Source organism: Aplysia californica, unplaced genomic scaffold, assembly GCF_000002075.1.
Source record: "Aplysia californica isolate F4 #8 unplaced genomic scaffold, AplCal3.0 scaffold00037, whole genome shotgun sequence".
In the NCBI taxonomy this organism is placed as follows: Eukaryota; Metazoa; Mollusca; class Gastropoda; order Aplysiida; family Aplysiidae; genus Aplysia; species Aplysia californica.
The window spans coordinates 204249-229972 of record NW_004797307.1 but is presented as its reverse complement, the minus strand read 5'-3'; the positions used below and the strand labels follow the sequence as shown (position 1 = coordinate 229972).

General features: G+C 37.7%; 1 protein-coding gene across 1 annotated transcript; it reads right to left on the bottom strand.

The window, feature by feature from the left end:
* Positions 1–391: 391 nt before the first annotated feature.
* LOC101859308 (ADP-ribosylation factor-binding protein GGA1) lies at positions 392–25483 on the bottom strand. Its single transcript, XM_005091881.3, has 17 exons — positions 25414–25483; positions 21270–21430; positions 20074–20172; positions 16381–16539; positions 15353–15418; positions 14144–14224; positions 13509–13646; positions 13061–13145; positions 11579–11683; positions 10768–10893; positions 9126–9202; positions 7582–7723; positions 6946–7183; positions 6319–6593; positions 4463–4629; positions 3822–3932; positions 392–2989 (listed from the first exon to the last, which is right to left on the bottom strand). Exons 1-17 carry the CDS (start codon positions 25448–25450, stop codon positions 2897–2899), a joined length of 2160 nt encoding a protein of 719 aa, XP_005091938.1. The 5' UTR covers positions 25451–25483; the 3' UTR covers positions 392–2896.
* Between the last annotated feature and the right edge of the window lie 241 nt (positions 25484–25724).

Below are 25724 nucleotides of genomic sequence, written 5' to 3'. Positions count from 1 at the left end.
AAGGCTCGATTGACCACATATCTATTGTGGTTGCCATTTTTGTTGTGATCACAAGCCTTGGCAAATTTATCTTTGTGGAAATGAATAAAATGTGACCTTATTTTATACATCTAGGTGAAACAGTTGCATCACTTTGAGTATTTTAATTAATAGAGCACCAAAATCAGGAAAGCTCCCGAACCACTTAAAACTTGTTACAGAATTTGAAAGTACGAAAAAGGTTTTGAATTATGGCCATTTTCCTGTTCATTCTGGGATAGCCCTCGAAGATCTAAGTTGAGTTTTAAACGTCAATTGTGTTGACAAACATACTTAGTATCGGTCACATGTACACTACACTGAGTAAGAAACATTAGGTAAAAGAGAAAACAAACAAAACAAAACCAGGCAATTCTTGAAGAACATACATATATATTTTATTTTACCAGTATTCCTCACATCAACATTGGCAGCTGGTAAGCATAGGCTGTTGGCCGTACTTGCACAATACACATAATATTATAAGAAATTGTACACAGGCTCAATTTATCACATGTAGGGCCTACATGTATCATGTACTAACTCCTTTGGACACATTTTTTAAAATGACTGTCTAACCTAAACACAATTTAAAAAGTCTTTAGTCTACAATGTTGAAAGAGCACCAGTGAAGTGATATATTTATTGTGCAATAGGCCTACTCATCCAGACCTTGCCTTTCCCAAGATGCGACCTGATCTGAAAAAATTCAACTTCAGTTCACATTACTATTGAAAAAGTAAATCCTGGAAGTCATTTTATTGATACTGTCACTGTCAATGGCTTTCAAAGACCACGAACAGTATTATATGTGTGGTCATAGTCATAACTCAAGTTGTAATATTTCTCCTCTTCGAAAGCTATGGCAGCTTACCAACCAGCACGGCACTACATGTACTCTTTTAGAGTCTTGTGGGTTCAAAGCATGTTACCTGTATGTAAACAACAACCTGACACCATAACCATCTGCTTTTAAACTTGGAAAAGTGGGTGGCTGGCAGTGCTCTGGTATGGTTTGCTCCTGTTCTCCTATGACACTTTTATCGTCCTTAACTCTTCTCTTTCCTTTCTTTGTATGTTACTCTCTGGCAACACTTCAAATTTCCGTACTCATATGGCCTATTTGTATTTCAAGTGTCATAAAAATAGTACTAGTACTAAAAGAAAAAAAAACTTGTATAACATTTACAAAAGATAATTTACAACTAATGACACAGTTTATGACGAGAAATTTATGAATCCAACGTAAGAACAAGGTACAATTTCGAAGGAATAAATTCCTGGCTTTTTTAACCAACCCCCAAACATGTGGGCCTGGACTTAACAATAAATTTGTTTTTCTAAAAGGTGCCTCAGCCTCCCAATTATGGTACAGCATTTCATCACTAACAAAGCAGGAAAGATCATATCCCCTTACAGGCCACCACGTTGGAGAGAAAAAAAACAAGACAACAGAAAGCGCATGCTATCCGGTAGCATGAAATTGCACAATCACCATGAACAAAGGACACAATATACACGACTCACTCAGTACCCCGCGCTGCTGCACCTGCTGTGAGTGAAAATGTTTAACGGCCCCGTAGCGCTACCCCTGGCCGTACTCTCTTAGATGCTGGAATTTATTCCTGATGTAAACATAGTGGTAGCGTTGGGCCTTTGTAAAAACGCATTCAACCTTCTTTTGAGAGGTGCGTGTGAAATATAAATCGAACAAGTGCTAACCGAGTAGTCATGCTGACATCGATTATTGGAGACAAACTCTTGTGGGAGAATGTTTGCCACAACTATACAAAAAAAATTCTTCCCTTCATTTTTTTCATCCAATATTCTTCTCATCAGTAAATCAGATCTCTACTGTGATGGTGAGTGAAAACACTATAAATCCTGTCTGTTCTACATGCTATTATTTCTTCTTTGACTGTAAAAAATAATTATTTAAACCATGAGCTCCAAGCATCAGAATTTCGCAGTTTTGATCCCGATTTTAAAAAATCCATTAGAAAATACATGCACAAGTTATCTCAATTCTCTTAGCTTTCATATACTCTTAATTAAGTTAAGAAAAAACACTCGATGTATTGGCCTATGTAAAAACTGCTGAAGCACAGAATTTAGAAAATATCCTTGACAAAGAATTTAAACAGGTATATGCAGTGCTAAAATAGCCAGAACTGAGTGAGTTAATATTCACAAAATCAAACTTTACTCTTAATATAAAAGAATGTTGTATCCTTTCCTTATCCAAGGAAAACATTTTTAAAAGCTCAACTTTTCTTCGACAGGCCCTTGCGAATTGATAAAAGAAATCTCTGTTCAGTGATATTATAATAAATATGTGAAGTGACATCACAGCTATATATACAACAATCACTGACACCCACGTACTGCACGTACTGATTAAAAGCACAGAACAATAACAGAGGATTATTTATACTCAATATAAATGTGATACGCAACATATTGTGACGCCATTATCAAAAACCATTCAAATCAACTTAATCAGCGTTGACTGTGTATACATTTTGCATGATAAGGTAATGAAGTCGATATATGATTGCTGGACCTCTGACATGAGTATTGAAATCACAGAAGAAAGAAAGGCAGGAAAAGTGTCATCATATTCTAACAGAACAAATCAAGCAAATAAGAAACAAAAGACTACAATACAAAAAAGATCCGAGAAATACACAATTCTCCCCACAAGTGCAGACATCAGACATGCAAAGACTGACAAATACTTGTATAAACAAACCACTTGAGTGCCTCTATCATCTCAACAAAAAAAACAACAACCTTGTAAGAGCTAAAAGCCCAACATCCTTCCATAAAGGGAATCTGCACGGTTCAGTTCTAAACATATATCATCATAAACTTGTTTTCATTGAACAGGAATGCCATCAATATCACCAACATCTGAAACCTGCTTCCCATCAGCTGTGTATGATAACTTGTACTTCAAGCGAACTTTCTCCTGTACAAAGAAATTACAAAACAAAATGAGAATAAGTCAACTTATATTAAAACTAGACCAAGGAGTTATGCATTACTCAACAGGTAAAGAAGATACATTATTCTTACATAGCCTTTGAGCCTGTGATCTTGGATTGATTCGGTTGAAGTTCTGAGTTATCTATTTTGTTGCTGCAAATACTGTAGGAGAAATTATCCAGAAATATGGTGAAAAAATTACAAAAAGATTAGTTCAACAGTTTTAACATATTGCTTTCTGTTTATTTGCTTAATTTGACCCAAATATTATATACGTAACCATTTTTTAAAAACCCCCACCAAAATCAACTGCCCAGCATGGAAAGGGTGTTCATCCTTCCTATCACTGAAGTTCCTAACAATGAGTTTCATTATTACAGTATATGATTTATAGGAGTGAATAGAGAAAAAAAATGGGCATGAAAAGTTGTTCAAGTTTTCAATGTTATATTATTCATTATATAAATGAATACCACTTCATCTTTGTGCCATCTCCACTGTTCTTATTTGAGCCACAACCAAGCAGTCACACCTAAAACTACTACAACTCCAAACTGCATCTTATCTAGTTACCCAACTCTTCTACTACTTCCTGCAGTTATGAGTGGTTAGAGGTCATCACAGGTTAGTTTATCTTTTCTCTTTCCCTCTTTTTTTTTGTCTGTTCGTTTCCAATTACCCAAGACTAAATGACTATCTGTGTCGAAGTGCTTTTCTTCACTCAGAGCGCTGAGTAAGTAGACTCACAATAAAACCACTACATCTCCACAGTGACTGACATAGAAAATCCTTCTCCACTTCTGACAGAATCTCACCTTTTTCGGGTTTGCCACTAACATGACCTGCGTTATAGCCGTGGGAGGAAGGATCGGGTTGTGTGCAGGAAAGTCTGATGCGGATGGAGGCTGTAACTTCACTTTCATTGTCTGAAACAGGACACGAGTTCAATGAAATAGCTTTTAACAATCATTTCACATCTCTAAATCGCTAAATAGAGTTATGAAAACACGACATAGCTAAATAACTCTGTGTATGCTTTGTTTTTTCTTTACAAAAGAATTAACAGTGTAAAAAAAAATGTGTTTGTGCTCCAGAAACACATCAACTAAAATTATTTCTAGTTAATGAAAATTAAAACAAAATGCTCTGTGTCAACTTCTGCACGATCTAACAGAATTTATAACTGGTGTAAAAATGGGTCAATTTTATTGCAGTAAACCTACCACCATTCATTTCCTCTTTTGGCTCTTGAAACAAAAATGTACAGGTAGACACTGCCTGTCAGATATGACACACCAGAGTGGCCAGTCCAGCCTCACAGCTTTAATCTCTACAAATATTATCTTTAACTTTCTAAGAACACCATTAGATTAAAACAGCCTGTCCAAAAAACCAGAACATTTACCGTTTTGCACACCACACAAATATACTCTGCCGTCTCTGCACAAGCGCTTACCTTTGGAACAGCAGCTTGGAAAATGAATCCCGTGATGGGACTTGAACTTGTCGACAGGCTTGAGACGACCATGGTCAACACATCAGGCCTGGGGCGATCCTTGCCAAAATGTACCACCACTTTCAAGCCATTCTTTTCATAAGCAGTCACAGACGGAATGCCTGGAGCTGGAAAAACAAACCAGATTAAAAAAACAAACAATTTAAACATTACATTTTGCACTGATTATAATCAATTCAATGAAAAAGATTTCAACAGAATTTTTACATAAGTCGTTGTGAATAGCATCTAAAACTGGTGGTTCTGTGATTTTCCTACCATCCCGGGGTAGGAGATAAAGCAGTGGCTGTAGGTGCAATGCCACAAACAAAAACCCAACTCCATCACAGAGAGATTGTAAGAAAAATGAATGGGTATGTTGGTGTCTGTTGTATTATATTGAGAAGTTGTTTGAGGAGATAAAGAAGAGAAAGACGCTATTAAGAGCATAGTTGCTGTGTGTTGCTGAAATACAAAAATTATAATATAATAATAATAATACTAATAGTAATAATAATACCAATTGGAAGCTAGATTCCCCCCCCCCCTCCTATCCGAGCAACCAAGTCCTCTCATCCAAGAGATGGGGGCAGGGGAAGGCATGGCAGATCCCAGAGGGTAAATGTTGTCAACAAGCAAGACGCAAATGGTCTCTGCACCTTCTCCGCAGTCATAGGGCTCTCCGATAAGTGCATGCTTAATACATGTATGTAGCTGGGTATTCTCTACGTAAAGTCACATCCAGTACAATGCTGACAATGAACCTCTGCTTTCCACCCCACCAATACCCGTCCCAACTCCAGGTCAAAGAAAGGTTGTCGATGGAGAGAGGAGAAAAGAAAAGTTAATAAATGTAATAAAGTAAAACAATAAAGACAATAAATAGAAAGAATAAGAAACATAGTAAAGTAATATGTCTCTTTTCGAGGTCACTCCTTGACCCGTTAGCTTCCTCTTTTTCTTTTCCTATTCGAAGAGTACTCATCCCCCCCACCACGAAGAGGTGGGTCTATTTGGGGGGGTTTTACATAAGTCAAAAGCAGTATTGTAGTAAAATTTTGTTTAAACTGTCCAAGGGGCAGGACCTTTTCATTGCTAGGGGATGTGCTTTCCTACTGTTAGCACCCATTTTCAGCATCGCTTGTTAGCCAGGATGGCAGTCTCATGTCTCAGTGTAAAAGACTTGTGTCCTAGATCCAGCTCACTCGTGACAATTTTCAGACCCCGAGTCTTCAATCATGTCACTTTCTGGACTTCCCCAGTTCCCTATATTCTTCATCTTACTCATACTCCCGAAAAAGTAGCAAATCTAAATAAAAAAGTAGATTTTCTGCTTTTTAAAAAAGTCATTTTAATGCTTACGTTTTGGGAGACTAAACTTGTGATAATCGATCACTTGCAAATTTAGCAGTAAAGTAATACTGGCAAATTTTGTACCCATTTGTTATAATCAATCACTTGCAAATCTAGCAGTAAAGTAACACTAGCAAATTTTGTACCCATTTGTGCATTTTTTAACTACCAATTATGAGTCCATGCACTTCTTGTGGCTAAATCTGCATACACAGAAGAATTATATCCAGGTGATTAGCATTAAGTACAGAAGTAACGTCATATAGGCAATCAGGAGCAGCACATTTTGCCAACTTCTGTAACACCCATGGTTATGACATAAAGCTAAAAATTACGTATTTTCGTGATGTACCAGATTCATCATAAGACAACAAAGGGATTAAAGGATGTGCATGTCCTCTACTCAAACGCAAGGAAGAAAGTAACAACTAATATTTCACAGCGATACATTTCAGACGACCCACCTGGCTGAATTTTCTCTAGAGGTACAAACACATCGGTGAGGGGCAGTAGGTCTAGCTTGGGTTCAGGGGGAGCAGACACCATTGCTGTGAAATCTCCATTCGAGGAGACTGTTGGTTTGAGGAGGCCATCGCTTGGGGAGTTGGGTTGTAGAACTTGTCCCACCATGATAGATGAGGGCGGAGGTTGAAACGCAGATGCTGGTGATGTTCCTGATGAGGTTGCTTCCGAAGATTTAACAGAGCCCATCTGATTGAGCGACATTTTCACTTGGGGCCTGAGGAAAGAAAAAAAGTTACCAAGTTATACAGGAACTGTATTACTGTATGTAGTTAATAATTAATCAGACATCTACAATATAATCTACCTTTCAAAATGGGGGAATTTGTGACTGCGCAGCAAAGCACACACACACACTCACTCACTCACACTTGATAAAAATAAAAATATAATATATATATATCACATATATACTTTATTTTTTTAATGAATAAACCAAGCACTTTTATTTTATTTACTTATTTTGCAACATCTTGACCCTAACTTTCAAATACTCACACCCAACCAAACAAATACAGCAGAAACTGAACCACGACTCATTAAAAATTGTCCAAAATAGACACACTCACGTCTTAACGGGGAATGTTTCTTTATTAAGCTTGTAGTCTTGAAGAGATTTATCTAAGATATCCAGATCAGCGAGGCTGGAATTTGTGTTTGATGATTCTTTCCCTCCTGACGCTGTGGCTGCCGTCCACGTGGCTCCATTTGAGTTCACCAGATTGGCGGGGGGATTGGCACTGGCAGCTGAAGATGACGACGTGGGACCAACGTTGTGAGAGATAGCACTATACACTGGAGGTGGGCCTGAAATAGAAAAACATTAAATAATACATAAGCCAACAAGTTATATACAAGTGTGAATGTGCGTGCATTATAAAAAAAGCCATTCTCAAAATATCAGCATACAAACACTGCCCAACTATCCACATATTCAAACTGTCAACTTTTGTGTTTTGACTTTGATCACTTACGTTCAGATTTAGTAAACCATTTCCATAATATAAGACAGTAAAATTCTATTGTCTTATGTCACGGTTAAAGTCAGGGAAACCAACAATGTCCTTCCTGTCAAACAGATGGCTCGCATAGATCAACACCGGTCCTGTTTCTTGCTCAGAGACCAGAGCATGTAGACCTAGGCTCATAGCTCGTACAACTTAAGATCAAATTAATTATGTTCACAGATTTGACATGTATCCCACCTTGAGGAAACGCAGCCGACGCCCCCTGGGGAGGCTGAGCAGTGGCCAGTCCCATAAAGCCTTGTTGCCCAAAGCCGTAAGGAGTTGCTTGCATGCCAAAGCCTGGGGCCTGGGCCACTGGCACTGAAGAAGCCATGGCTTGCTGGGGAGAAGGAAGAAAGACACAAGACATGACAAACCATTTCAGCGCACAAGGAATAATCAACAGCTGATCTTTCTTAACATTTTCGACTCAGACTGAACACAAAAACATGTCTTTGTGGTTTTTCATTCCAACACCACAGCTATTTCAGACTGCAATATTGCTAGAACAATTTTCTAAGCATGCATATTTTCATTGTTATTTCTATAATGGTATTTCTTAACGAATGACAGAAAAATGTATTTAAATAATATGGAGAAAATCATCCGCACAATAAGATGACCTATTCTTTGACACAAACCCTCAAGATGTTTTCTTCATTTCATCACCAGTAGCATTAACTCACTCACTAACACAACCACATTGTTTTAGGAAAACTTGATAGAAGACCGAGATACTCAATAAAAATTCTCCCCACTTGGGAATCAAACTTAGGTCTCTTGTGTGTGATAGTGAAGTACCTAACTGCTACACAACAGGCACCCGTCTCTTTCTTCTTTTTCCAAATTAGTCCAAATGATAGTAAGTAAATCTAGAAGTTCTAGTTCTGGGAACGGTAGCAGTAAATTTACTACTTGCAGCTGTATTAATACACATTGGTGAGAAAAAGACATTGGTCATTAGTATCTCAGTGTGGACTTCAGACAGAGAGCTAAAGCAACAGGTGTCGCACCATCTGTGAAACACATGTACTCTTACTGGAACTCTGTTCTATGCTCCGCCACCAAACTCAACATAATCAGTAATAATCAACTGCTTGTATGTCCCGTATGTGTAGTTTCTGTGCTGCTCAGAAAATGCTTTATGACAAATATAAGTAATATGAACACTTGGTGTTGATTATTTCATACGGTTCAGTTATTTTATGTAATAATAATTGGATGCAAACATTTTTTCAAAATCCCACAGTTACCTTTTTCTTTGAGAGCATTTCTTTCTTTCTTTCCTTTGCTACCTTTTTTTTAAAACTCGGATAGCTTTCAGTCATTTTGTGGTTAACTATTTAACATGCCCATTTTCTTTTTCCTTGCCCAATCCCACTAAATTGATGCCCTCTGATTAGTACAACTTTGTGCATGTGATGTTTTAGCTATTGTCAACACAAGGTTATGAGAGGGTTAGTTCTGTAGATGGTACACTGTACATTGTTACTATTCTTTGTTCCGATTCATTTTTTCCCTAGAAACTGTCCGAATATCAACATGTTAAGAGTAGGTTCAGGATACTAATCTATTCAACATACTCAAAAACTGTTAGGATGCAATGGTAGTTGAGCTAAAAATAGTTTAGACTTCAGGGAGCTTAAAGATTAAAGTGAGAGACACATCCAAGACAAAATAACTCAAGTGTGAGTAACCAACATCAAATACAGATGGCCGTGAACAAAATTCCCGTAGGTCACCTGTTGTTGTTGCTGCTGACTTTGTGTTCCTGGAGCGCTGTTAAATATTGATCCAAGCTCATTCATGTCACCAAGACCTGGAAAAGAAGTATTCGTATAACACATTTTCGAAACCCTCAAAATTTGCATGAGAAGCATTCTAATGTAGCAAACAATTTCTTGACAATAAAACTCAGACAACAAAAGGGTAATCAACCCGTGAAAAGCACATTTAAAAGAAATATCAGACGTCAGTGCCATTACTGCCAAACCAATTATGCTTTACAAATTCTATGGCCGCAGACACTTTATTTTAAACATAAGCTACATTTTTTTTTTAATGGAAGGTTTGCTGAAGGTAAACTAATTTTACCACAAAGAGATCAAGCCAGAATCAAGATGCACATGTGACCTAACCCAATTAAAACATCAAAAAGTAATTCAGGCATAAACAAATGAGAAGAGAGAAAGAGAGGATAGCGAAATTGATTTTCAAATGTCCAGCTCAAAACTTCCACAGACACACACAAATACCCACAGTTCTGTGAGAGAAGGTTTGAATCTTGTAATCATTTGCAACATATACTGACACTGGAGTGGAACATGAAGTTCTATTGCTATAAATTTTGAAGCAGAGACAATATAATTTCTATTTATTATCTTTCTTTACAACACAGAGGTGCCAACTGGCTATAAAGAAACTCCTGTAATTTTCAGACGCCATGGAAATGTGCACGAAAGGACTCTAGGTTTACTGACCGGATTGTCTAATGCCTTTTGTATCATGACGGGGTTTTTATAAAGTTCAAAATGACATGTAAAAAGAGACTAAAAATTAAAATACGGTTGAAAGTATATAATAAGAGACAGCCACCCATTGTCGAGGAGAAAAGTGGCCACCTTAGACATATGCAAGAAAGGAAATGGGAAGTTGCCCATTCTGCACTTGTCTCATTAAGGTGGCGGATAGAGCAGGTTCGACTGTATAAATAAATATGCATGTATAAACTGGAATATCAAACAAAATCTCAACAATTTCAGAAATCTGGATTTCCTGATTTATCTGGAAAATTGACACCTCGGACCTCATCAGAGAGGTAATGATATCAATTTGCCATTATCATGGACAGTCAGGCAGAATAAACACCAAAAAGTACGTGTGAGCAATACATCAGTAACTGGTGAGTGATATAAGTCCTAACTAACTAAAAGTATTACAGAACAGACAATGGTTGCCAAATGACTCCACATAATAATAATAGTTGGTCCAATTGTGTCTGACTATGATTAATGTATCAGCACAGGAGAACATCTCTTAAAGAAAACGTCTCTTAAAGAGAATTAGAAGAGCAAGGGGTTAAGATGAGTTGCGGCTCCTGCGACCAATGAGACCAATTTGGGCAGAGAAAAGTTTGCCACATTTAGAGCATTTGACACTTTTCGTTTTGATTAAAATTTTACAGCACTTGCAACTGCATAAGGTCATATGAGCGTGTGTGTCGTGTCATTTGATTTTACAAACTCAGACTGTTAAAATCATTTTCCAAGAGAGCATTTGACTCTGCATATCCAGACTTTTAAAATCATTTTCCAAGACAGCATTTGACTTCACATACTCAGACTCTTAAAATCATTTTCCAAGAGAACACTTGACTCCACATACCTAGACTCTTAAAATCATTTTCCAAGAGAGCAGCTGATGAGGATGCGGCTGCAGGTGTGTTGCCCGCTGTATTGCCCACAGCTCTGTTAGCACCAGAGTCCAGCCCAAGATCAAGTAATGATGAATCTGTAACAGAACAAGTTGTAGACATTTTACGCCATTTTTCACTCGAAAGTTTGAGGAATACTTCAGACAACAATAATGGTGACTCAGATGCCGATTACCTTTAAAAGTAATACATGAAATGTTCCACAGCAAACCATAATACGTGCCAAATTTGGCACTCCCAGAAAACCACCGCTTTCACTCTGTAATCTTAAGATAAGAATTGTTCTGAGAATGTTTTTTTCTTCACAATATGCACTGTATCCCTTGATATTTAGTGTGATAAAATTGCATTTTATTTTGTTCACACTATAATTCTCAGAGAATAATTTTTCCCCCCATTTTCTTCAGTTTTGTAGTGAATACATAAAGTGTGTTTAGCCATGCAGCCCCATAACTTAATAACAAAACACAGGATATAATAAATGTTTGACCATACCAGCAGACATGAGTACTAAGCAACATGGTAACCTACCAAAACTGACCTTCATGCAGGTCCTTTCCTAACCGTCATCCTTTCAACCTACTAAAAACTGTTGAGGAATAAAGCATATCATTTCCCCACTCCCCTTTTTCAAAATAGTAAAACGTAAATTACATATTGGAAAAAAGTACCATAAGAGCTGCTTAGACCTAAAACCTATCCGCATTTTCCGCTTGCACATGAAAGCTACAATTAGAGCAAGCTACAATCATGAACTCTCACCTTTAGCACCAGCCGAGTAATCTCCAGCAGGAGCCACCCCCTCGACAGTCTGTTTGTACATGGTCATCACTCGAGTGACAGAGTCGTTTGCTTCAAGAATGTCGTCTGTCAGGGAGAAAGGCACATTGACATAACTATGGTAATGTACCACAAAAGCTTGAGCTAGCAGTTTACATTTTCAAAAAATCTTTTCAGTATTGGAAAAATATCTAAGTCTTATATAAGGGCCATAACTTCAGAAATGATGTCAAGACAGTAACTGCAACTTCGCCTCTAGAATTGTGAAAAAAATAGTAATTCAAGCAATTGCTACAGTACAAACAGCATTTTTGTCAATTTACCCACATGATTTGAGCTTCAGACGGTTTCAAACACAAAAAATCTGCACAAGCTTTCACAATGTGAGAGGGAATGTACTGCAACACACACACAGATCTGAAAGTTTGTCTAGCAATAACAAAACTACTTCCATCTCTCACAACTAGCCTGGCATTACAATATTAACCCTGGAAGCATGCAGGCCCTATATAGGACCGACCTACTTCGACCAGGAAGCGCGCAGGCCCTATATAAAGGGTATAGAGGCTGACCTTTTTGTATTCTCTAAATGGAAAACGACGTAGTAAATTGCAGGTCAAAGTCATAAATAGTGACCAATGACTTCCAAGTTATCTTGACCTTGTAGAGCATGTCTTAGCCCAGATATCAACCGATAAAGTAACGTGGTCCAGCTGTGTGACTACATGCTATGTGTTATCACTTGTTTCACCGTGCTAATGTACTAATAGTTGAGTTCATCACATTTTGCGCCTTTTTGTACTTGTTTGATCGCTTAACATTTTTTAATGGCTCATTCAATCAGCTTCAAGAAAAGATATGGTTTTATATGTCTCTTATCATTTGTTGAGCCGTAAATGGTCATTTTTCAGTTGCAGGTAAACATCTCTGATGTCTCAGCTGATATCCCCTCCTGCTAAACCCCTGTGTTTACAACCAATCGGCCGTGGCGGCGGGCATTTCGGGAGGGTTACTTCTGGTGAAACGCTGAGCGCTTCTCAGGTTAAATCATCTAACCTACTGCCTGCATACCTATGCAGAAATACACTCAAATAGGTGTTCTGGTGAGTCGTGGGGATCATCCCTGTAGTGACAACTGTTATTCTACGCCCTGCTTGGAAATGCACGTAGGTGGGCGATATGAAAATTTTAGCCTGTTTAAGTGGGCGCTGGTTATAAGTTGTACAAATGTTGACAAGCACTAATCTGACCACATCATCAGGCCAATTTTCACAGCATAGAAGTCATCTCGCAAATGTAGCTATTGATATCATGCTTCCTCACAGAACACCATAACTCAACAATAACCACCTTAGGAGTCCATTAACAGAAAAAGAATCAAGAAAGAATGTTTTGAGAACGACATCTCAGACAGGTCAACAACATATCTCTATTTGTTGAAATGAATAAAGGAAATGTGTTTACTTATTCCATCATTGTCGTTTTCATCAGTGTCACTGGCTAGTCTGATCAAACTTGGCCTTTGTTTCTCAAGATTCTCAAAGAGTTCCTGTTAAAAAAAGACAAACCGAACTTTACTGTCAAACAATAAAGACAATTATTCAAACCGATATAGTTGGGTTTCTTTTTTCAAGAGCCTTTCTTTTGGGTTGTTTATTTCTGAAAGAATATAAAAATCTCAATTGATGGCACTGTGACTTTACCAAAAAAAAAGAACTGACTATTTAGGATAGTATATGAAAACAATCAAACTAAATTACTCAGAAACTCATAAAGGGTGAAATCGCATTACCAAAAAATTCTTTATGCCTGCAAAACGAGATCACTTAGCATAATGTAATGAGGTGTGTACTACACTTTTACATACACTATCCACTCTCAAATACAGAGCAAATAAAGATACTCTATATACCTTCATCATCTCCATATCTTCCTTTGATGATGATGCAGCTGAAAAGTGACTTATCATTTCTGTCAACAGCTTAACTTGATTTCTGACAGACTCCAGTTCATTTATTCTGCGAGATCTTTTCTCTGTCTTTTCCATATCCTGTATTCAAAGAGAAAGATTGGATGCAAAAAAATAATAGTCAGTAATGCAGAACAAATGATTATTTTTGTCATTTACATATATCCACCTATTCTATAAGTCGCTCTAAAAAAACAAACAAAAAAACAACATACACACAAATGTTTCCCTTTAAGTAAATGGTGAATAAATGTGGCCATATAACAGTTTGCATCAATAAATCCTTTCTTTTAAACGAAAATTCAGTTGTAACATCTCTTGCGACAACAATTCTTCAACATATCTTCAAAATTCTTTAAATTTCTCATATAAACTACTGTTTCCTTAGTAGTCAAATTTGCTTTGTAAAAACTTTCACACTGATCCAAACCATGCACAAGTCAGAAATAATGTAAAACATAATGCCAAGCGGTGTCTACTACATTGATTTAGCTGTGCATGTCACCTTTTACAAGGTCCATTTTCTTTCCATTTTAGTTTAAATAGTCTTGAATTTACTATTCTAAGTGGTCTTTTACCTCTTTCACCATGTTCTTTATGAGTCTGTTTGCAGCTTGTAAGTCGTCAGGGTTTTTACTTCTCAACAGTTTTTCCAAAGTCTGAAAAGAATGATCAAATATAAGATTTGAATTTTTTACTCAAACATATGGATTTCTTTGGTAGGCTACTTCAATTCTACCACTTAAAACTGAAAAGTTCCTGATTTTTCAATTACATCTAAAGAAACTTCAGTTCTAATTAAATCTCCTTTAACCCATTAAAGGTTCAGTAACAAAAATGCATTTAATTTATCTATGCCAAATAAGAAGCAAATCTTTCATATAAGCACAGTTCAACACATACTTTGACATCTGTCAGTTTTGGGTCCCAGCTATAAGGAACCAAACAAAAAAGCGAGGAAGAATGTGAACTTGAAATGAAATCTTAAGAAACAATTCAAGTTTTTATGGTTCATTCTTAACTGTATAGATTTTAAAAATATTGAAAACAGAAAACTGTCAAACAATTCAATCTTTACAACAATCTCAAAGACTAGAATGCAAGAGAATCTAGGCCTATATAAAATCAACTAATATTATACAAAAAAATTTCCCTACCACACAAACACAATTTTGCAGGCTTGCCAGCTTTTTAAAAACCCCATCTGAGCAAACCAGCAGTATAACACTTAAAACACCCGATAATATAACAATGAACAAAATTACACCAAGTGGGTCTGATTTTTTAGTGAAGTGCATTTGCTACAGCTGTCAAATTCCCAACTGCAAAATCCGTGCCAGTCCAAAGATATACGAAACGTTGGCCAGCCCGATTTTACGTCTGATAACAGCAACTGTCCAGGAGGCACACCCAGAAACAAGAGGCAGCAGATTCTAAAATGTTGCAAGATCCCATGATTTACTAGACAAGATTAGATATGATAAGACAGTACTTTACTACCCCTGTGGGAAATTTTTCGCAGCTTTATCGAAATAGTAAAAACACAAGGAAATATACTCAGAACACTGCACTAAAGAATATGCACTGACACACTCAACAGGATCATCAACACAAGAAATATGGCACAACTCAATGAATTAAGATCCATTATAAGAATAAAATATCATAAGATTGGGTAGGAAATGAGAATGCATGTAAAAACATGTATCAAAATAATACAGATCAAAAAGGTAAATCTTAAACCATCACTTTTAATTGTGATCAGCATGAAACCAAAGATTGCTTACCTTGGCTTTCTCATCATCTTCAAAGTCCGCCTTCCTTGGTTTGAGAGGGGGAAAAGGGCTGAAGGTCTGTAAAAGGAAAAATGTATAAATGTTAACTACTGCACTGTTGAAGCCTTTGAGAAATAAGTGACATATCCTCATGACAGTTCAAAACATGTACATTACATTACATACCGACATGAAAAGAAGGCAGAGAATGTGGGGAGAGAAAAAGTTTTAATTTCTTTTAATGTAGGTGTTTTCATAACCCCCTTTGACATAATTTAGATCATTTAGGAGGCATGCTCCAACCATGCCTATCAGGGCTAGCCCAGGCTGAAAGGAATACAATGTCTAACCAGAAAGACTTGAGATACTCCATAAAAATTCTCCCTACACTGGAAACGAACTCAGGTCTCCTAACAAAAAAGAATCTCACAGACATGAAAACTGCCATTTATAGCTGGGATAAATACAGAGAGGCTGACAAAAACATCTGAAGAAGAGAAAATACTTATAACATACCAGCAGCACCTTCCAACAACCCATCTACACCCAAGGATACTACACTGCAGTAGATCACATCGTACTTTATGGACAACATTAATAGTCTAGAAGTTAGAAATACAGTCGAAACTGTCCAAGACAACGACCCAATGTCAAGGAGGACACTGGTTATCTTAGACAGGTGGAAATATTGGACAATGTTATCATAATTATTTTTTTCAATGCAAGGGGAGAAGTGGGAGTGGTGATTCGTATGGGTGACTGTTTTGGACAGGTGGCCGGTAAGGCGGGTTCGACTACACTAAGGCAAAAAGTAGCATGGTAACCAGTCAGCTTTATAATACTGCAAGCACCATATTTAATCTTATACTTTTTTGTTGATAGTAATTTTTCAGGTGTGTGTGTTGCTCTTTGAACAACATTAATACAAAGATTTCTATTCAGAAACAATTGAAGTATAACTAAAATGAAATTGTTCCTCAAAGGTGGTACTCAAAGATATCAAATCAAAAGTGCATAAATACTTGAATATTAAAACTCACTTTGTCAACATAAGTTGGATCTTCCTTGATTATGCCTTGAGCTTTCAACATTTTATATGCTTCTGTGATTTTCGGTTCATGTGTGAGCCCTCTATGCCAGCTGTACAAGGTTTCAATGCATCTTGTCTTTACTCTCTCTGCGGTTCTGTTACCTAAATACTGAGAGCATAAAATACAGAAAAACTTAATTAAAGACAATTCCTATCAGATGAAACCCACATGTATAACAATAATATTTATTCATTCAGGAAATGATGTTTAAGAAACTGTTATCACCGTCAGGAAGAATATTAACATAGAGAAAATACTGACGTATAAAAATAAAAGGAAATTCGCAAGGTTCTTGTTTTTGTTCTTGTTTCAGGAAGCAACATCCCTGCACTCCGGATATGTCCATTGATGCTCCGTTGCTCTCTCCAAAATGTTGCCGAGGGTCCTTCTACTGATTGTGCCAGTGCACATTTGGTTGAACGTTCTTCTGTTCTTTCCTGCAAGGATGCCAGATTTTCCGCTTCCTTTGTTTATTCCCAAAAGCATCATCCTCTCCACGGCAGTACTGGCCTCTGCCTCCCTATCTTCCTCCTCAATCAGTTGGCGAGAAAGACATTTCAGGATCTCGAAACCGTATTGTCAACTAAGGTGGCCTCACCAGCCAATCTGTCGGCTTTTTCATTTCCCCTAACACCTGCATGGCCAGGGCAGAAAATCCATGTGAGCGATCGTATAGGCGTTGGTTCGATAGCTTGAATCCACTCCGTTCTCAGGAAACCTTTTTCGATCCTTCTGAGGGTACACATGGAATCAGTGATAAGAACAGCATGGGTTGTGTGGGGGCGATCTTGGGTCATCCAATCAAGTGCTTTTGTGATGGCTTCAATTTCCATTCGCATACTTGATGTAGCCCTGCTGCAGGCTCCAGATGCACTGTGTATGATTTTATTGTTGGCGAATGCAACAAATCCCCATCCACTTCTCTGGCTATCTCTTTTCACTGAACCATCTGTATAAATTATAGGATCCCCTGCTTTTGAGTTTATGTCAACAATCTCATTGATATCGCTCTCGTTGATGGCAGCCGCAACATTTCTTCTGTCTCTGCCCATGCTTATTTTGACCTTGGTGAGGTCCCTGTATTCTCCGGCCACCTGCTCCCATTCTTCGCCTAGTGGTAGGCTCTCAGGTACACAGATTGTTCTCAGGGAATCCTCTGCTTCCGCCATCCAAGATTTTCCTCTCTTGATTCTGACTCTCCTGTTGTCATGAAGTGCTTTGTGAAGTGGATGATCCTTCTTGCCCATTACACTAAGATACATCTTTGCCTGAGCTATCCTATGGCGTACTCTGATGCCACTTAAACCTAGCAAGTAGCGCATGCACAATATTGGAGTGTCCATGGTGCAGCCCAGCACTGCTCTCATTGCCTCATTCTGCACTCGATCCAGCTTTGCGATCTGTGTGTCGGACAGCGTGAGACAGCCCAATCCGTAATCAATGACAGAAAGGACGACCAGCTGCAACATCAGGAAGAGCACTCTTTGCGGAATCAGAGCGGCCGCCATGGTCTTGATTGCACCAACACCTCGTTTGGCCTTTGTTACCACATGATTCACATGCTTGTTGAAGGACAACGACCTGTCCAAGACGATTCCCAGATACTTCAGCTCTGACTGTCTGTCGATAATCTCATAGTTGCCAGTGATTGGTGGAGTTATGTCTTGGACAATCCTGTTGTTGAGGGAACACCAAAGTACCTGCGCCTTTGAAGGATTGATGACAGCTTCATTTTGGTCGCACCATTTTACAACTGAGTGAAGTCTTTTCTCCATGTTCCCTGCCATCTGAAGTCTGTCATCTCCATGCTCGTATGCCATTATGTCATCCGCAAAGCTCAGGACACTTCCAGATTCTTTCTGATACATCGTTACCTGTGCAGTGTACACATTGAAAAGCACAGGAGAGAGGGGGGATCCTTGGGGCAGTCCTGGAGCAATTGATACCGAAAGGAGGCAGGCTCAGATACATTTAATAATTTATCATAATAATAATAATAATAATGGATTGCATTTATATAGCGCATATCCACTTATGCAATGCTCTATGCACTTAACATGATACATATTATGGATTTACAAATCAATTTTAAAGGTACATAGTGTTACATGCAAACACATATTCACTCACGCACGCACCACACACACATACGTACATATGCACATACAAACTCACAACGATCTACAGCTTGGATGCATTCTGTCTAATCGAAATATGATGAAAATAGAAATGATTTTAGTTTCTTCTTTAAAATTTCTAGATTTTCTGCTTCTCTGATAGTTTTTGGAAGCCTATTCCAAACAAGTGGGGCAAAATATGAAAAAGAGCGTTGGCCATATGATTTGTAATTTATTTTAGGCTTAACAAGGGTTGTTTTGTCACTTGATGATCTGAGCGTTCTAGGAGGCACATAGGGTGTTAAAAGCTGTTTTAGATAGTCCGGTGATAAATCATTTAAGCACTTGTTGCAAGTTAAATAGATTTTATATATGATACGCTCTTTCACTGGGAGCCAGTGTAATGCTTTTAAGATAGGAGTCACATGATCATGCTTTAGTTTTTTAGTAATTATTTTGGCAGCAATATTTTGTACTCTTTGTAGTTGTTGTAACTGTTCATCAGGTACACCAGCCAGTAAGGAATTGCAATAATCAATCCTTGACAATATAAGTGATGTTATTAAAGTTTTGGTGACACCAACAGATAGATATTTTCTAATGCTCCCTATTTTCTTCAGCTGGAGATATAGATTTTTACAAAGATTGGATACATAGTATTTCATTGACATATCTTGATCTAGCACCACACCTAAATTTTTTATTTTAGTTTGGGCTGATATTTCGTGGCCATTGATGTTTATTCTGATATTGTCGATTTCATTGCATGCGCTGCTACGAAGAAATAATATTTCGGTCTTATTCTCATTTAATTTTAATTTGTTCTTGAACATCCATTTTCTTATATCATTGATGCATCTGGCGATTCTATCTATGAGATTGTGTACATTTTCAGTTGTAGTGAATCCATACAGCTGTGTATTGTCTGCATAAAGATGGTAATTAAGGGCATATAAAGAAATTATTGATGACAGACTTTGCGTGTACATTGTAAAGATGACAGGACCAAGGACCGAACCCTGAGGAATTCCGTACTTTAGAGGTAACCTATCTGACACATCATTGCCAATTTTCACTGACATAAATCTATTGTTTAGATATGATTTAAACCACATTAGAGCAGTACCTGATAGTAAAAATGACTTTTCCAATCTCTCTAGTAAAATTTTGTGGTCGATGGTATCGAACGCCGCTGACAAATCAAGCAGAACCAAAACACACCAATTACTATGCCTATGATACTTAAATTCTTTTCTACTGTTATTGACAACGTTGAAGTTGAACATCCCATTTTCTAAAAGAAGGTATTTATAACAGATAAAAAGTATCAAAGTACAGTGTTTTGAACTTTAAAACTTGATTTCCTCTAAACATGAAAATGTGACTCCTGTTTTTTTCTATTTTGGTCTTCAAAAACAGTCTGATCTTAACTTCTACCTCTGACAGACAACCAGTTTACTTCTCCTTACTTATATCATCTTAACAATTAAAGTGCAAGTTTATTTTTTTCCCCTTTCACACTTACCTTTGGAGACACAACTTTAATGATCTCATTCAGAAATCTGAACTTTCCAATTTCTTGATGGAAGTATCTGCCACATTCATTGACGCAGGCCTCCAGAGTCTAAACAGAAAATAGCAAATAAATACATCTGTGAAGTTCAAAAATACCATTCGGAACAGTATGTCATTATGGTAATAAAGAAAAAAAAGTCTTTTCAGACAAAAAGGACATTTTTTCCCCTCTTCAGACTGTGCCTAAATGAAATTCCTGTCTTCTACAGGGATCTAACATGACACCCCCCCCCCCCAAATTCTGCAAACAAACACAAAAGAAGCTGAAGTTATAAACGTAAATTAGACACATCAGACAAATTAGTCTTTACAAGATAATGATAACTGAACAACTTGGGAGCTAAAATTTCTCCTACCCAAGTGTGTGACAAACTAACGCAGAAACAGTTCTCTTAGATACAAATGACCATAAGCAACGATAGTCTGGTCAAAAACCTTGGAACACACGCAGCAAGCCTTTGCAATTGTTTTTACACTTGTTCTCTGTAAGAGAACCAATAGCATCAAAACTGTCCCTTACTATTTACAAAGATATATATATTTTGGTAAATATATTGGGGATTTTAATAATCATACGTCTTGCATATTATGTTATAATATTCGAAAAGTGTTCACACAAGATACAGATATTCCTTTCTGCAATCTCTCCAAGATCTGCATACTCTTCAGTGACAGTCACAGTACATGAAAAGCTTGAAAAATATTTCCCTGTCATACAATTTATAACAAAGAACAAGCTTTACATTTGTACATGGAACAAACATATCCTGGAACAAAATAATAACACAATTTGCAGTTTAAGAGGTCCAACCCAATTCTGCTTTTTATTATCTCTCTCTTAGTCTAACACTGTGGAGGTAGCAAAGACACAGTCTAGCATTTATATATAGTGAACATGCACATAGCGATAAATGCATATTGTGAACAGATTTTCAGGTCATGAACATAGTGAACATACACATAGTGATACACATAGTGAACAGATTTTCAGGGCATGAATCTTTTCTAATCCATATTTTTCTTTACATTTAAAACACATGCGTAGCAAATTTTGAACAAATAACAAAAAGATTCCAGTGTCCCAATGATTTCGTTATGTGAATGCTAGACTGCATATCAAATGGTATTAGCTGGAAACAAACTTACACTCAAAGCAAACAAAGCCTCTTTCTCTTGAGGAGACTGGATCTTGTGAGCAATCAGACGAGTTGATAGAAGTGGACCTTCTAACTCAGCATTCACTTTATTACAAAATGCTGTTATTTTATCCCAGTCTTCCTCTTTCATAGATGGGTCAGTGGCTCTGTCTGTAAACAAGTCAACAAATCAAGAAAATTGTAGTTGTTAATTATTTTACATTTGCCCCCCCCCCCCCAAAAAAAAAAAAACCCAACAAAATTTGAACAACAAAGAAGACTTGGATGAAAACATTAACGTAACCCAGGAAAAGAACATCTCAAGAACATTTCTTTTCACAAAATTGTTCGAGACTACCACTCATTGTCGAGGAAAAGTGTAGTTGTCATTGACAGGAGGACATCTTGGACAGTGACATTTTATGATATATATGAAAAAAACACAAGAGGGGGGATATGGGAAGTAGTCGTTTTTACAAATTGTCTTAGCCATTAGAGCAGTTTCGACTGAATAAGAGATTAGGTTAGGGTCAAGAGGAGAAGCCTGTGGATAAAAACTTTCAAATAAACAAAAATTTCCTTCAGCATATAATATGATATGTACTTCTACAACAATGTCAAGCATTTTGTTTTGGAATTTTGACCTTTATATATATATATATATCTGTTACTGTAAGTGAGCACTTGCTTTTTAAAAAAACTGCAGCATAGCTACAATTTAACTCAGACAGTTGCATTCTAATGTCTTTAAAATGCAACAACAAAGTCAAAGTGTATCCAATTTCAGATAATAATTCTAATCTACATCGACAGCCACACTACTGATAAAATAGAACATTCTCACATGATAAATCCACGCTCAACTAACCAGTCAATCTACATGAAAAAGAATATATGCCTTTATAGTACCTATACAGCTTACTCACTTTTGTCTAACCCCATTTAAACAATTCTAGCTCATTTATCATTATTTTACCAATGCTTATAAGTTTACCTTTACATGATATTCCCGTATCCCGCTACCAAACAAAAATAACTCTTTAAAAATCTTAATTCAGTAATTTTTTTAAGTTTATTTATTTGGGCCATAAATCAAACACTGTTCTTTTGGTGTATACACAAGACCACTAAAATAAATCACTTACAAGAAACCTCGCTTCCAATTTGCTCATTTTGAAACAGAGACACTATTCTAAGCCAACATTTCAGTGTTAGCTTGTAAATTTCCGCCCAAGATCATCTAGATGTCTCCACACAAGTGTCCAAAAAGTACTAACCTTTAACTTTAGTTTGACAATATTTCATGAGCATGAAAATATGTGTCAACGTATTATAATGTGTTCTGTGCACGTTTTTTACCCGTTTTAGTAATATCAGAGAAAACTAATCGGAACCTTAGTTCGCAGGAACCTCACTAGATTCTGTAGGTTGGCCAACTTTTCTTAGACCCGCAAACAACGACCTAAGAAAATTAAACAAAGCTATTTGCTTCTAGCCCATTTTAACTGCACATAGACAATTAATAAGGGAACCTGCTTCTAAGACATTTTAACAATGGTGGTGATCACAAAATTTCAGTAAGCCAAATAACTTCCCAATTGCTTGAATTGCTGTGAACCATGAATTGTGCCAAATGAAAACAATGAAATGGTAATAAAAAAAGGAGTAGAAATAGTATCATTCAATTGACATTATCAATGGGACCATTCCTTCAATATTTGAAATTTCTGGGTTCAGACCTGATCATGTTCAGGTAATGGCTTAACTACATAGTACTACCGGTTTGCGACAACACACCGCGACCCTCCCCTTCCCCCCTACAAAAACATGAAGCTACAGTGAGCACCTAGCACATCTCTGTGAATGGCCCCAAAAAAGATTAAGTATTTCCGCCATCTATTTTTGTCGTCTTCTGGGGCTTCCCTCTTCAGTTGACTAAATCTCACCGTGGCGGACCCGCTTTGCAGCTAAGCACGCGATCAGTGACGTCACAAGGTTCCATCACCGACTGCTTAGGCTGTGTGTTTGTGCGTGCGCGCGTGTGTGTGCATATGTGCACGCACTTGTAAGTGTGTGAGCAAAGCGAGTGTGTTTGCATGTGTGTGTGTGTGTGTGTGTGTGTGTGTGTGTGTGTGTGTGAACAACTTTGAGGAGAAGGCAAATTTATGGAAAGAGAATTGCTGATATTGTTTATAAAAAAGATAACACAAATTAATACAGAAACAAACATACTCAACAGTTACTGGCGAGGGAAACCCTAGAGTCTTGGGGGAAACCCCGGAAGACGACAAAAATCGATGGCAGAAAAATACATCAATCATCTTCTATGGGCCAATCAAAGAGGAGTTATGGGTGTTTGCTGTCGCTTTTACGTTTATGTAAAAAAAAAAACTAGGTCTAGATCTAGGTAAGATTGTACTTTGCCGGACCACCGGTTGGAACTACTTTCGCTATGGCGCCCTTGGTGCCTAGTAGCCACTATTCTTCCTTTCCGAGCTCCCCTACTCACTCTCATACTCAGTTTTCTACGTCCTCACCCTTCGACTGCTAACAACCGACTGACGTCTCTTACCGGGTTTTTCAGTCATCACGACAATGCCACTGCGCCCTTTGACCCCCGACCCTGACACCTTGAGGCTAATAGGTCAATCTAATCATGTGGTCCACTATTGTTATTTGCTTGCGACTGCTAGGCTAGGCCTACTTCTGGTCCGGCAAAGTACAATGGAGGGCAAGAGACGCGCACGAGAGTTCATTTGCATAAATAACAACCCCCTCGGCCCTGCTCGTGACTTGGCGAGTGCTGCGAAGCAAGGCTCCGCCTGTTCCAACTCTAATAGACCTATCCCGATTGTCCACTTCGACTCCATGGTCCGCTCATGTTATTGTTTAGGTCATGGGTGTGTGTGTGTGTGTGTGTGTGTGTGTGTGTGTGTGTGTGTGTGTGTGTGTTTTTAAATCATTGTTGCCAAGGGGGCAAGCCCCCCTGATAATGTAAACACGATTGTCCGCTCATGTGATTGTTTTGCGTTTGTGTTTTCTTTGTGGAAGAGGCTAGCCGTACTTAATGACAGTCTAGCCGTACTTATTCTAAATATGATGGCAAGACTGACCATTTTTTAAAAATAGGCCTACTGAATTGTAAATATAAATTTTTAGTGTGCAGTACCTAAAGTATTTGTGTTTGAGACGAAACCAGGTGCCTTAATGACTGTGCAAGTATTTTAAACTTCCTGTTGTCTAATGTTAATAGGGCCTAAGATAAGTACGGGTAGACAGCTAGGCTAGCCGCACTTAAGGACGGCTAGACTGTCAGGCTAGCCTTACTTAATATTGATGGCTGAATTGTAAATTAATTTTTTAGTTTGCAATGCCTAAAGTTTTGTATTTCAGACAAAACCAAAAGGTGCCTTGCTGACTTGCATGTATTTGAACCTGAATAATTACTAGATCTAGATCTAATGAGACCCGTGTACTTAACTGACTTAACAGGCTTGAGTCGATAGAGCCAAACCTAGATCTAAGTACGGCTAGCCACTTCGTTTCTTTATTATTGTTTCCAGAGGGGCAAGCCCGCCTCCACTGTTGGTATGATACACAGTGGTCAAGTTAAATCCCCTACCCACCCTCAACCACAACCTCTCGTTCACCTCACCTCACCGCTGACTTGCACTGAGCGTGAAGTCGCCCACGGAACTAGATCTAGATCTAGATCTCTAGATTCTAGATCTAGAATCTAGTCTAGATATATATCTAGATCTAGATCTAGATCTAGATTAGAAAGGCTACCTTTTGATTTTGTCCGCACGTAGAAATAGAGAACTATGAGAGCATAGTTAGGCTAGGCCTGCGTAGTAATCATGGGCCGAGACGGATGGTCCAGCAAAGTACAATCCAGCCTAGATCTATGATTACTGATTTACCAACTGCCAACATGAACAATAATAAACGTCAAAAAGTGGAGAACCATCAACTTTTTATGCTTCCTAAATTTCTTTTAAAATAAAACAAAAACAGTCTGCATCGTTAAACCGCCTAATTATTGCAGACACTAAATTGAACCTTATTGATGAAGACTTGAATATTGCAACTACAGAATAAATAATAAATAAAATCGTGAATTGCAAAGTAAACTTTTTCTTCTATTGTCTTACTGAGCAGGATCTCCAGAGTGTCGTCGGACGTCGCCATTTTGATCGTGTCATATGATATGATTTATCGAAGTGGAACGCCAACTCGAATACGTCAATAATCGAACACTCAAGCTCGAATAGTTGTGGACTGCCTTCTGCCAACAGTCAACGCTACAGTTTAGATTAGTCCAATACAAGCACCTCTCTTTGGTATTACTAGATTCTAACGTCTTTTAGCGGCTGCTTCATCCAACAAATGCGTTCTAATAGTCACTTTTACTTGCTGTATGAGATTAGCATCATATATCGTATTACTTTGCACAACCGAAGCA

What these genes read in the sequence shown, in the direction of transcription:
- LOC101859308 (XM_005091881.3), bottom strand. Translation starts at nt 25,450, where the DNA reads ATGGCGACGTCCGACGACACTCTGGAGATCCTGCTCA. An exon ending in TTAAAGTTGTGTCTCCAAAG is followed by an intron (nt 16,540 to 20,073) that starts GTAAGTGTGAAA and finishes TTATGCTCTCAG; the next exon opens with TATTTAGGTAACAGAACCGC. An exon ending in GTCGGCTGCGTTTCCTCAAG is followed by an intron (nt 7,184 to 7,581) that starts GTGGGATACATG and finishes TTTCTATTTCAG; the next exon opens with GCCCACCTCCAGTGTATAGT.